This window comes from Dioscorea cayenensis, chromosome 4 (genome assembly GCF_009730915.1).
Source record: "Dioscorea cayenensis subsp. rotundata cultivar TDr96_F1 chromosome 4, TDr96_F1_v2_PseudoChromosome.rev07_lg8_w22 25.fasta, whole genome shotgun sequence".
In the NCBI taxonomy this organism is placed as follows: Eukaryota; Viridiplantae; Streptophyta; class Magnoliopsida; order Dioscoreales; family Dioscoreaceae; genus Dioscorea; species Dioscorea cayenensis.
The window spans coordinates 4,098,130-4,110,534 of record NC_052474.1 but is presented as its reverse complement, the minus strand read 5'-3'; the positions used below and the strand labels follow the sequence as shown (position 1 = coordinate 4,110,534).

Genomic DNA, 12,405 nt, shown 5'->3' with positions numbered 1-12,405 from the left:
AAACCATAATTTATTAATAAAACGAAAATAACATATCAATAAATGACTGTAATAAATAGGGATAAGACAAACAAAATAATTCTTTTTGCCAATGACCATTTGGTCTATTGGCATCAGGTCCCTTGCGTAGGGTGTTTGTCTCGAGTGTCGAGCGTGGCTCCCCGAGTTCGATCCCCATTTCGCGCAACGCTGCTCCCCCACGTGTTTGTCCCTGGATTCCGGTGCTTGTCGCCTTTCTCAAAAAAAAATATATATATTAATTGATAATAACTCAAATAAACATTATAAAATCAAACATACATATTTGTTAAAATTGATTATGAATGTACATTAGTTTGGTGATTTTTATATCTCAATGTAATTGATTAACTGATAAATATATAATAAAAAGTTGGTTGGAGGATGGCCTAACCCAAACATAACCATGAAATTTCTAAATCATACCAAAAGCCTAAATCAGGCAGTTATACAAAGTTGATTTCGGGAGATTAGGATGCCATTATTGCATTAACAAAACTGAAATAAAGAAATACATGCAATTTTTAATCTTATATCGGTGTAGTAGTAAATTGCCGATAATTAGGTTGGATATAGTTAATAAATTTTATAACCAAGCTAAGCTAATTAATTTTTTTTATCAAGATTTTTGGACTTACATAATTCAGTTCATTAAAAAAAAAACAAATTTAACTTAGAAAAAACTTTCATAAGGTTTTTATTCTAAAATTGTTAATCATATTCTTGTTTACCTTTCTAACATTATATGACCTTTCAGAAGTGACGGATTCGTTGCATGATTTAATGGTATTGTGTGGATGTGATTTCATGAAAGTTAAGTTGTTTGTTTAACACCACATTTTGTTACTTTCTTTCACCATCTTTTGAATGAAAAGAGGCCTAACCATCTCATGTGGCTATGGTATATTCTAATTATGTTTTTTTTTTTTGTCTTTAACTCAATTTTTCTCATATATATTAGGTTATATACTCAATTCTTATAAAAAATGAAAAAAAAATTACATAACTTAAGTAGGTCTTTGAGCGATGAAAAATGAACTATTTATCCAAGTGAATTCCTCAAGTGATAAAAGGTAATATCTATTGAAGAATCAGGATGAACACTGTGATACCAAATTTTCATTTGGTAAGATGGTGATTACAATGTCTCAATTAATGAAAAAAAAAATATCAAATTTATATTGTCAGACAAACAAACAATGGTAAGCCAAAGAATATAAATTGAGATTTCTTCATCAATCAACATGTGTCACCAATGATTTTATTTAAAGTGGACATCTTTCAAATTATTTTTTCCATTGCTATAATTCTTTCACTTTTATTCGAGTCAATAAGTCACCTCACATGAGATGTGAGACTTATCAACCAAAGTAAAAGGGCAATTAATTAATCCCTAACATGTTTACTAATTAGCTTCAATTTTTTTCTTATATAAAACATGGATAATCTATGTGTTAAGGGAGTCATGAAAAAGTGATTTAGGGTATGAGTTTGTATTTACAACTGGTAAATTGTTAATACTATTTTTATCAATTTTGAACTTAAGATTTTTTAATGTCTCACATTTGATTTTTAAACTATAAGCCATTTATTAATATTTAATTACCTTCAATGGTTGATTAATAATAAAATCAGAAATTTAATAAAAAAAATCAAGAAACAAAGATAAATAAATATAATTAGCACTCCATAATAATCCCCAATAACAAATCATAATTAACACCAGCATCATCCTTAATTAAGCCCCAAAAGACCGCTTCTTTCGCGCGCTTAAATCAATCAAAACCAGAACGGACCAATCTGGGAATAAAGACAACTCCCCGGATATTCCGCTGCGGGGGTATTTCCGTAAATACATCATTGTCCCCCCCTCAATACTTCACTCCAGAGCGATGCCAACCGTTCGATCAATGACCGCCCACATCCAACCGTCAGATGTGGGCCCACGTGCCTCGGGTCGCGGACCCCGCATGGGAGGAATGATTGGGGTCGTGGTTCGCGAGCTTTGACTGGTGAACGAGAAAAAATAATTTAATTAATTAAAATAAAAAAGAAATAGAAAGAAAAAAAAGCTAAAAAAAAAAAGAAGAGGAAAAGAAGAGAAAAGGGCGAGCTTGAAGGCTCTGAAATCTCGTGGATTTGGTTCTTTGGTGAGGGAGAGGAGAGAAGGCGTTCTTCGTTCCTCCCTCTCTTTCTCTCTTCCTCTCTCTCGTGCACCCTTGCCTTGATTTCTAGGTATTGAGTCTGTGGGAAAGCGTTGAGGAAGGGGAGGGGTAGGGTTGGGTTTTGGAGAGGTGGAGCCATGCATATGATGCGGCGGTTGAAGAGCATTGCGTCCGGGAGGTCGTCGGTGTCGGATCCTGTGAGTTTTTCTTTGTTTTTGATTGGTTCTTGAGTTTGGGTGGGTGGCATTGGGTGTTGAGATCGGGGTTGGGCGATTGGGGGGGTTTTGGTGGATTTTTGGTTTATGGTGTGTTTTATGATTTTTGTTTTGGGTTAATTGAGGGTGGATAGCATTGTTGTTTGATGTTTTGTGGATTTTTGTTGATTTTCTTTTGTTTCTTTTTGGTTATTAGAAGTCGGTGGATTTTGCATTGATGTGGAAACAGTTTAGGTTGGTGATGTTGGGATTTAGTTTTGAGCTTTATGCATTGATTTTCTCTTTGTCTCTCTCTGCGTTTGTTCTTTGTTAGAATGGTTTGATGTTTAGATCCGGAATTGAATAAATGATTTGATATGGAATGTGATACTTGAACATTTGAAAAAAAAAAAATGAACACTTGATGGATTGTTGATGTTTAATTTTCTTGCCCAATATTATTGTCTTTTAACTGATAAAATCAATCAGAACTCGTGGAATTAGTCTTGAAATTTTATTACATGAGTATGAAGTTTTAGGCGAAGCTTCAGATTAGAAGATTTCTTAACTAATGGAAAGAGTAATGATTTTCTGAATGCAAGATATTTACTTTATATGATAGAATAAGCACATTTGCCGATGTCATGTGTAAACATCCAAGCTTTTGTGTTTTATGATATGTTCAATTCTTCCAATATACCCCTCCAAAAGCTAAAAGTACTTCTCATGGCTCATGTTTCGCTTGGTTATTATTTTCCTGCAGACATCATATCTTAGTTCATTGAAAATTTTCCAATAAACGACCTATGGTGGTGTTTATTTATGAGTTGATACCCATAGGTAAGGACATTGATAAAATATAATGATTAACCAAAACATGCATTAAACAAGAGGAAGAGTTCAAGAAAAGAATGAACACAGAGGGGAAGATCAAGAAATCACGGTGATGATAGTGTTTTTGGGAAAGTACAATTGCAGCTACCTTTCGGTGGTGGAAGTGGAGCTTGAAATTTTCAAAGTTTAGCATTTCGAAGTCTTGCAGAAATGGATTTATGGACAATAAGTGACATCAAATTTCTGGATATTTTCTGGTTTATTAGACTTTTTGAAGATCAAGAAATGCTGGAGTCAGTAGGTTGACTTATTTGGGTTATTTTTGTTTATTGAATCTGAGTTGTTTGAGTTAAATCCAACTATTGGCTCGGCCAACTATGGATATTATGAAGTCATCGTCACAAAGGTTGTTTCTTGGGCCTATTTTTTGTTCCATGTCAAAAACTTGTTCATTGTCCCTGTTAGATTTCACATCCCTTTGATCCTCTTCTTCTTTTGCTAGTTAATGTTTGGACATGATGCATTATGTCAAAAAAATAAAAATAAAACACAAAACAAAACAAAACAAATGGTTAATCAACAGCCAATCTTGGAAGCTATTGATCTTTAGTTTATCTCATGTTAACCCATGAGGATATGCATATCTGGTATTAGTTTATTTAATTAAAGCTGTCATCTAGTAATGTTAAATCCATACCCTTTCTTTATTGACATGAAACATGTATGGGTGAATGTGCTAGTGAAAATATGCACGCACCCTGCAGTCGAGCCCCTCATCTTTCAAAATTTTGACGATGCAGTTTCTCTTGGTGGTTGTCTGGCTAGTGTCTTTTGGAATATATATATATATATATATTTGAGCATAGTTTGTGGATTATAGTGCATAGATCCAATCTCATTGAGTAGACATAAGAATACCTGTCCCAGTCCTTCCCTTCTCGCCTATATGATGCCTCTGGTGTTGTTTATAGCCCTTGAATGTTATAGACAGTAATTGGACCTCATTTGGTCATATGGTTGTTTGCTTGCTTGTTTGTTTTATTTTTTTGGTTTTTTTAATTTTTTTTTAATAAAGACTTTCTCTCAGCAAGTAGATGATCCATGTTGTTGCTTCATGGATATCAATTTCTTGTCACTGAAGGACCCTGCTTGACCGTATTCAATGGAGCTATTGCTTTCAACCATTCTGTTTTCATGTTACTGTCTTTGTTTTGCTTGCTGTTTGGTTTAGTAGAGTACTATCTAGTATAGGAAACTAACTTTGGTATCAAGGCATCAATAGTTGATGTGGAATTTTGCCTTTTTATCATGATAGAATTTATTGCATTGACTTTCAACTAATTTGGTTATTTCATTAGCTTGAAACCTTACAATGGCTTTATTGCTTTCTTGTTTTGTTACATTCTTGGCAGGGTGGGGATCCTGGTACCAAGAGAGCAAAGGTTGATCAGGATGTAGAAGAGCGAATTGCTGCTGAACCCATTCAGACTCAAGAAAAAGTTTTAGGTCTAGATCTGCAGACTTCTTCGGGTAATTTGAAGTGTGAAGCAAGCACATCTGGCGTGGATCCTACTGCTAGAACTGAAGAGCCTGGCGTTGATCAACTTCCAAAGGAAATGCATGAGATGACTATTAAGGATGATAAAGTTGATGATCTTAATGATAAGGTTGAGGTTCTAAATTTTGCATCCTCTTTATTGTAACTAATTTCTTCTATGGTATCTCATGATTCTGGACGCTCTCTTGACTGTCAGTTACATTTTCTCCTAGGATTCAGAACCAACAATGATTAATGGAAATGGAACTGAGACCGGTCAAATAATTGCAACTACGATAGGAGGGCGAAATGGACAACCAAAGCAGGTGATCAGTTACTCTTAACTTTGCTGGTTTTTACCCATTATATCGTTCTCTTTAGATCCTTTAGCTTTTTGAACTTGGGTGGCATGCATCTTTTAACTTCACCTGGGTGTTTTACAAGCACATGGATTTTCCAGCCGTATAGCCTTGTCTGGTCTATGTTCTGTGCTATACGTAACACTTTTTGTTTGTTCGAGTTCTGCATGGTTGCAGGTTATTTTTATTATCATTATAATTATATTTTTTATTTTGCGGATGATTATTTACAATTTTATTATACTCCCTTGCCTTTTGTGTGGTATGTATGGTCATATGTGGTACTTTTTTTGCCTTATAATCCTTGATTTTATTACTTCATCCTTTGAGTTGGCAGATTATGAGTGTTCCTGATAGATTGCTTTGAAATCAAGCTAATCAATCTGCTAATGTGTTGTTTGTCATCTATTGTGTCAGACAATGTCCTATATGGCAGAACGTGTGGTTGGCACTGGTTCATTTGGTGTCGTTTTTCAGGTATTTATATATTGCAGGAACAATTTCTTCGCCTCTTTGTTTTTGTTTTAACTTGCAACCACCTGAAACTTATTCATGTGTTTTGCTGCAATCCTTACATGTCAATGCTGTCTGCACAGGCAAAATGCCTAGAAACGGGGGAAGCCGTCGCTATCAAGAAGGTCTTGCAGGATAAGAGATATAAGAATAGGGAACTACAAATTATGCACTTACTTGACCATCCTAATGTGGTTCAACTGAAGCACTTTTTCTTTTCAACTACTGACAAAGATGAACTGTACCTGAATCTTGTTCTTGAGTATGTCTCTGAGACTGTTTATCGTATCACCAAATATTATAGCCGCATGAGCCAGCATGTACCTCTCATCTATGTTCAACTGTACACATACCAGGTAGATCTTTGCTAAACATCAGGGATAAGTTACATTTGTAAAATTGAGAGTATAGCTTATAAACACTTGTATAAAGTATTCCATATCTTATGCTGAAGTTTCATTAGCATTTATGCTGTGTAGATATGCCGTGCTCTTGCATACATTCATGGTGTTGTGGGGGTCTGCCATCGTGACATCAAGCCCCAAAATCTGTTGGTAAGAGGCAGTTTCATGCTGTTTAATAAGCAAATAATCATTTTAAAATATGGTGATTTCACCATTGAAATATGATGAGCATAGAGGTCTTATAGTCATACACCTGATGTAGGCAGCCACTTGTTACCTATCTCTTGGCTTTTTTGTTTTGTAAATAAATAAAAAAAAAAAATGAAGTGGTTCCAATATGTAAACAACCGAAGTTGTATTTACCTTGCTTTCTTGGTGTTTGATCTTCCTAGCTATGGCTCCTCAACAATGAAAAAATTTTCTTCTGGTCTATGCTTGACATAGACTCTTGTAGGCTTATAAGTATTACCTGTTGCCAAGGTTTTTCTGAGCTCTTTATTTTTTTATCAGCTTTTCCATTTTGATCCATCTTTCTTCGGATCATTTCTAGATCTGAACAGTGTCTAATTTTCGTAATGAGAAAAATCCAAGATCATGAAATGGACCTATAAAGTACAAATTACTTGCTAGGTTAAAAAACGGAATGTCCTTTTCAACAAACCTATATTAATTATAGGATTTATTTTGCAGGTAAATCCTCACACCCATCAGCTGAAGCTTTGTGATTTTGGCAGCGCCAAGAAATTGGTATGTTATAAAGTACCTTAGCTATATTTCAGTACCTTTTGTGATTTATTTTTTACTTCTTGAGTTGTCGATATCAGGCTCCTGGTGAACCAAATATTTCTTACATTTGCTCACGGTACTATCGAGCTCCTGAACTCATTTTTGGAGCAACTGAGTACTCCACAGCAATAGATATGTGGTCTGCTGGATGTGTTTTAGCTGAACTTCTACTAGGACAGGTATGCCCCCTGTTGTTTACCGATTGATTGATAAAAGGGTTTACGTAGCATGTTTGTGCCTTTTAGGAACAGTTATTCTTAACATCTGCACTTAGATTTTGCCATGCATAGTACAGTCAATTAGTTCTGAAGCTCTGACTTGTATTATTACACTTCAAGTAAAAATGCATGATACCTGAGAAAAAGGAAAAACTTCATGGTGGTGACATCTTTAGATTAAGATTTCTGCACTTATTTCATGTAGAAAATGCTGTTAGGCAGTGAAAATAATGTAATTCACTATTCTTGTTTTGGTATGGCCACTATGCCGGAGGATGTATGCAAGGGATTATGGCAGAACCTTTGTGCTGTATTTGTTGGATTTAAGGGCTTTATCATTTATTTCTCGTTTCAATGTTACTAACATCATTCTACAATTTTCCATGAGGCTCATATTTGTTATCTGAAATCAACTAAAATGTTAAAAACAGAAGCCTGAAATGGCCATAATAGGCCCAGTGAGGTACTTGAAGATCAGACGATGCAAAGAAATGAATTAGAAATTCTTAAAGAGGACTTTAAAAACAGTAAAGTGAAAGCAGTAAAGGGCTTGTGTGGTTAAACTGAAAATCCTAAATAAGTGTTAATCTGTTGTTATTATTATTATCATTATTTCATGAGCTTGTCAAACTAGAAGTTTCTTTAAAACCCTTAGGAATCAATATTGTTTAATGCGTCACATTCTGCTATTTAAATTAGGAAAAAATTATGCAAACAATATTAAATCTGCTATGAATATGTGAATTTCTTTAGATAATGCAATTTGATCTTGAAATACTTCTTTCTCACATAATATGGCCTTATCACATGGACCATATATGTAAAATTTTGCACAAAGTTTACAAAGTAGGTGTGTTGTGCAGCCACTTTTTCCAGGAGAGAGCGGTGTTGATCAGCTGGTTGAAATTATTAAGGTATATATTTATGCACTTAGTTATGTTGAGTTTCATATGTTTTTTCCAGAACTCACTTCTGCTTGTTTGCCACAAAAGGTTCTAGGAACCCCAACAAGGGAAGAAATTAAGTGCATGAATCCCAATTACACAGAATTCAAATTTCCTCAGATTAAAGCTCATCCTTGGCACAAGGTAACTGATACATCATCTGATTACTCATTGCTAATGTTTTAGTTCATTGACATTGCAAAAATTGTACTATTGTGGCAGCTTTTCAACAAGAGGATGCCTCCTGAAGCAGTTGATCTAGTATCAAGACTTTTGCAGTACTCACCAAATTTGCGTTGCACAGCAGTAAGAATATATTGCATTTCTTGATTATGGAGCTTGTTCTTTTGATACTTTATAGACGCTGTATCACTGCATCCGGATTTTCTGATTTTCCCCTGATGTTGGCTGATTACTTGTCTTTTGGAGGTTTTAGATTATTGTGTTATTTATGGTGGTTACAGTTGCTCTGAGCCTCTGATAACATTTCCAAATGACTTATGAAAATCCCAGTCTCTGCCAGGAAAACAATTTATCATGGAAGCTGCTAAGGAAATAAATTACTTCCAATTCAGACAAGTGGATGCTTTTCTTTTTTAATAAAAAAAAAAATCAATGCTCTTTCATGCGATAAATGCTTCATCGCTTGTCCTTTTGATTTGTAGTTGGTGACTTTGTGATGCCATTTAGGTTATTTTGGCATGTGACCATCTGCCTTATGTTGATCTAGTATGAAAAGGTTTTTATAGTGCAATGTTAGAAAACAAACAAGCATTACAACTGGATGAGTTGTAGAAATAACTTGATAAAAAACTTTTTATGTATCTATGCTACAGTTGGAGGCTTGTGCTCATCCTTTCTTCGATGAGTTGAGGGACCCTGAGACACGCTTACCAAATGGGCGTGAACTTCCGCCTCTGTTTAACTTCACACCTCAAGGTAAGTATGTGTACCCATTTTTGGCTTGTGGTTTTAAATCATACCATATCTCATTCCTACCTTCCTGCAGAGCTATCCAATGCGTCTCCCGAATTGATCCATCGCCTCATCCCGGAGCATGCACGGAAATGAGTAAAAGGTTAGCAGCATGAATTCATGTTGCCGCAACATGAATTGGTAGTTAGCTACCAATCTTCAGTGGATGATAATGCACTAATACATGATACGTGCTGAGAGTATGGAGCCATTAAGTAGTTGAAGACTGATCAACTCTTTTTGGACAATGAAAGAACAGGGAGTGAAGGCTGGAGATTTTAGGTATGGAGGCTTCACAGAGATGACTTTCCAGGTGGCTTTTCAATAGTAAGCCATGGAGTTATTCCATGATATATACGGAGCGGCTTGGATGGACTGATTATCATCAAACTGTTGTTGTAGTTTTGTAATGGAATCTTAAGTTAATTTTCAATAAAAGAAATCACGCATTTTCTCGTCCTCACTCCTCAGTCAGTTCGTTAGTATTGCTTGATTCAGTATTCCTGTTTAACAAATCTGTGAGACTTCAGCTACTACTTGAAAACTAACAGAACTCTAATTGAGGCTCTCATTTACATATATATATATATGTATATGCATGTATGCACTCATTTGATAATTAATTTTTTTAAAAATAATATTAATATTAATATAATAATAATTATTATTATTTTAAAAATCAAAATTTAAATATGAATTAAGTTTTCTGAACTCATAAAAATTTTCCCTTCAGTTCAAAGTTTGAAAAGCATGCATCATCTTAATTAGTCCCACTCTTCTCCAACTAAACACATGGAATCTTTGTACTCTTTAATCATCATATTCCCATTCCTCTCATTGGTCAACAATCATGTAAAAGTAAAACACAAAAGACATGGCAACAAGCTAGAACAATAATACCATGAGTTCAACTAACTATAGATAATAATTGATTATCACAAACCATGCATAGACACACTATACTAGCTGCATGTCTTCGTCGTTCATCTTCTTCTTGATGCTGTTTCTCTCTGTGAGTTGAAGTACACTGCGGCCACCGGCACACCAAGACTATTCTCTTCAGAGAACTTGACTGTGTTGAAATGGTGTCTTGAACCTGGTGAACCAACAGTTTGCCTTCCTTGCTGTTTGAAAAGGACAAAGATGAACCTGTGTATGCCAATGGAAGGTTCCGGTGCTTCATAACTGATTAATTCTCTCCCTGCATTAATGTTTGTCACAAACATTGTAACTTTATGGATTAAATTTTGTTTGCATCAGCTGCATGCCACATTCTATGTGTTAATTTTAAATATATTGAATCTCATGATATGAATACTCACCAAAAGAGGCATTTGTAGTTCCTGGAATGTCAGTAACTAACCTGAAATTTAACCAATAGTCTCAAATGAATCATAAGTTAACAACATGAAAAAGAAAAAGATTTATATAAATGTAACCAGTGAAGATGTTCTCTCAAGTGTGGATCACAAGGATTTGGTGCATCAGGGTCTGTCATGATCTACAAACACATACATCCACCATAAGTTATGACAAAATAATTAATAATCTCTGAAATGTTATAAGATATATATGCATGTGTGTGTGTGTATATATATATATATAAAAGGTGCAACTCTAGCTTCAACTCAACTCACCAATGTATAAGCAGTTCTCATGTCTTCACCTCCGATATCGACTCGAGGTTTTGTCTTAACAACAGATGGCATGAGTTCACGGCCATTAAAGACTCGCTTGTCAGAACTGTAAACAACCTCCATATTAACAGTTGGATTGAGCTCATGCAACACATCTCCTATCACTCTCCCAATTACAAGTGGTTCTATTGATCTGTTCATCACGAGATACAATGAAGCAAAACCAAAGTTTTCAAGAGTATTTCATGAAAATAAATCCATTGATATGCTTGTACATACATATATATATATAGAGAGAAAGAGAGGAAAAATGAAAAGAGGCTTTTCTTTAGAACATGGATAAGGCTTCCATTTATGGAAAGAAGTCTTAGAAGGCATGGCTACTTAGCTTTGTCAAACTCACAATTGTTTGCAGACTAAGAAACTTCATTCAAATGCAGCCTTTGGGAACATAAGTTTCATGCCTCTGATCTTTTGAAGTACACTTCCCAAGAACCCTATCATGTCTGCTAATTATGCAATGCATGCATTTCTTTTAAGTTTGCAGACTAAGAAACCTTATTCAAATGCAGCAATCTTGATGTATAGGTGAAGAAATTAAAATTATCTCAAAATATAAGTCAAATGGCTTGAGACAGTCAAATAGAAGAGATATATATCTATATCTAATCTTCTAGTGGCTCAGGAACCAATTAAGAGAAGAGTTAAAGGTTCACTCTTCCTTGGAGATTCACAAATCTATACAAAGGAGAATATTCTCTTCATTTAGGCTTCATAGACATAAGAGAGAAGCCTTTTATTCTTTTTCTTCTTCTCCAATTGATGAAAATTATATATATATATATATATATATATATGTATGTATGTATGTATGTATGTATATATGTTCATCCTATGCTTTCCTTTTCATTTTGTTTACTAAGGTTGGTTCAATTTAATTATATTGTCATGTTTTATAACAGAAAATTAAAGCTGTTGTTCCTAGCTAAATTTTCACTGTCCATTAAATTGTTGTGCAGAAATTTTGAAGACTTACCGAATTCTTATATATCTTGAAGCTCCAGAGGAGACTGAGAGATGTGTTGAATTTTGTACCCCACTTAATTAGCTTCAGAATTAAATCAAAGAAGCTTTGACATAGTTAATATATATATTAAGAAGATTCAAGAGTGATAGAATAATAAATTCAGTCATAAGCCTCTAGTTTGTTTTTTATTGCCAATCAATCATAGTAATATTGAAGACAAATAAATCAAGATTATATTGTAGAAGAATCACTCAATTAATGATTGTTAACTTTGTCCCATTCCTTATCTATTCATTTATTATTGAAGGGATTCTGGTCAACTTTCAAAAGGGTAACAGTAAAAATGAATGCATTAAGATAAGCTGATTTATAGATTTACTGATAATATAAAAGCCTATTGAAGCATAGTTTTTTTACAGTGTAGCATTACTACACTGTTTCTTGAAAGTAAAGGAAAAATTAATTGGATATGCTATTGGAAAAAGTGCAGAGAATGTGGTTTGTTCCATCTTAACTCAATAATAATAATAATAATAATAATAATATCTAAGTAATTCCAAAGCAAAATAGAATTAAATCAAGTTATCATTATATTAATTATGATAAAAAAGACATCAACAAACTAATTATGATGGTTTTTTATATCTTAATTAACGCGCGAAGAAGATACATAAAAATCATTAAATGCCACGTTGCACGTTTTCATTGGATTACAAAGAGTGTTTTGTGTTTCATTCTCCTCACCAGATCTTCAATCACTCACTCTTTCTTCTCCTTTTTCTGACCTTTGTGTA

At 34.2% G+C, this 12,405-nt stretch overlaps 2 protein-coding genes across 2 annotated transcripts; one reads left to right on the top strand and one right to left on the bottom strand.

The window, feature by feature from the left end:
• The first annotated feature begins 2,075 nt into the window (after nucleotides 1-2,075).
• LOC120259239 (shaggy-related protein kinase epsilon-like) lies at nucleotides 2,076-9,410 on the top strand. Its single transcript, XM_039266814.1, has 13 exons — nucleotides 2,076-2,380; nucleotides 4,624-4,878; nucleotides 4,982-5,074; nucleotides 5,525-5,584; nucleotides 5,704-5,976; nucleotides 6,100-6,174; nucleotides 6,715-6,771; nucleotides 6,849-6,989; nucleotides 7,892-7,942; nucleotides 8,021-8,116; nucleotides 8,195-8,278; nucleotides 8,809-8,911; nucleotides 8,982-9,410. The coding sequence occupies exons 1-13, from the start codon at nucleotides 2,321-2,323 to the stop codon at nucleotides 9,041-9,043; spliced, it is 1,410 nt and encodes a 469-aa protein (XP_039122748.1). The 5' UTR covers nucleotides 2,076-2,320; the 3' UTR covers nucleotides 9,044-9,410.
• Nucleotides 9,411-9,761: 351 nt separating this feature from the next.
• On the bottom strand, nucleotides 9,762-10,813 carry LOC120259234 (CEN-like protein 1). The gene is made up of 4 exons (XM_039266807.1): nucleotides 10,585-10,813; nucleotides 10,387-10,448; nucleotides 10,270-10,310; nucleotides 9,762-10,148 (listed from the first exon to the last, which is right to left on the bottom strand). The coding sequence occupies exons 1-4, from the start codon at nucleotides 10,783-10,785 to the stop codon at nucleotides 9,931-9,933; spliced, it is 522 nt and encodes a 173-aa protein (XP_039122741.1). The 5' UTR covers nucleotides 10,786-10,813; the 3' UTR covers nucleotides 9,762-9,930.
• Between the last annotated feature and the right edge of the window lie 1,592 nt (nucleotides 10,814-12,405).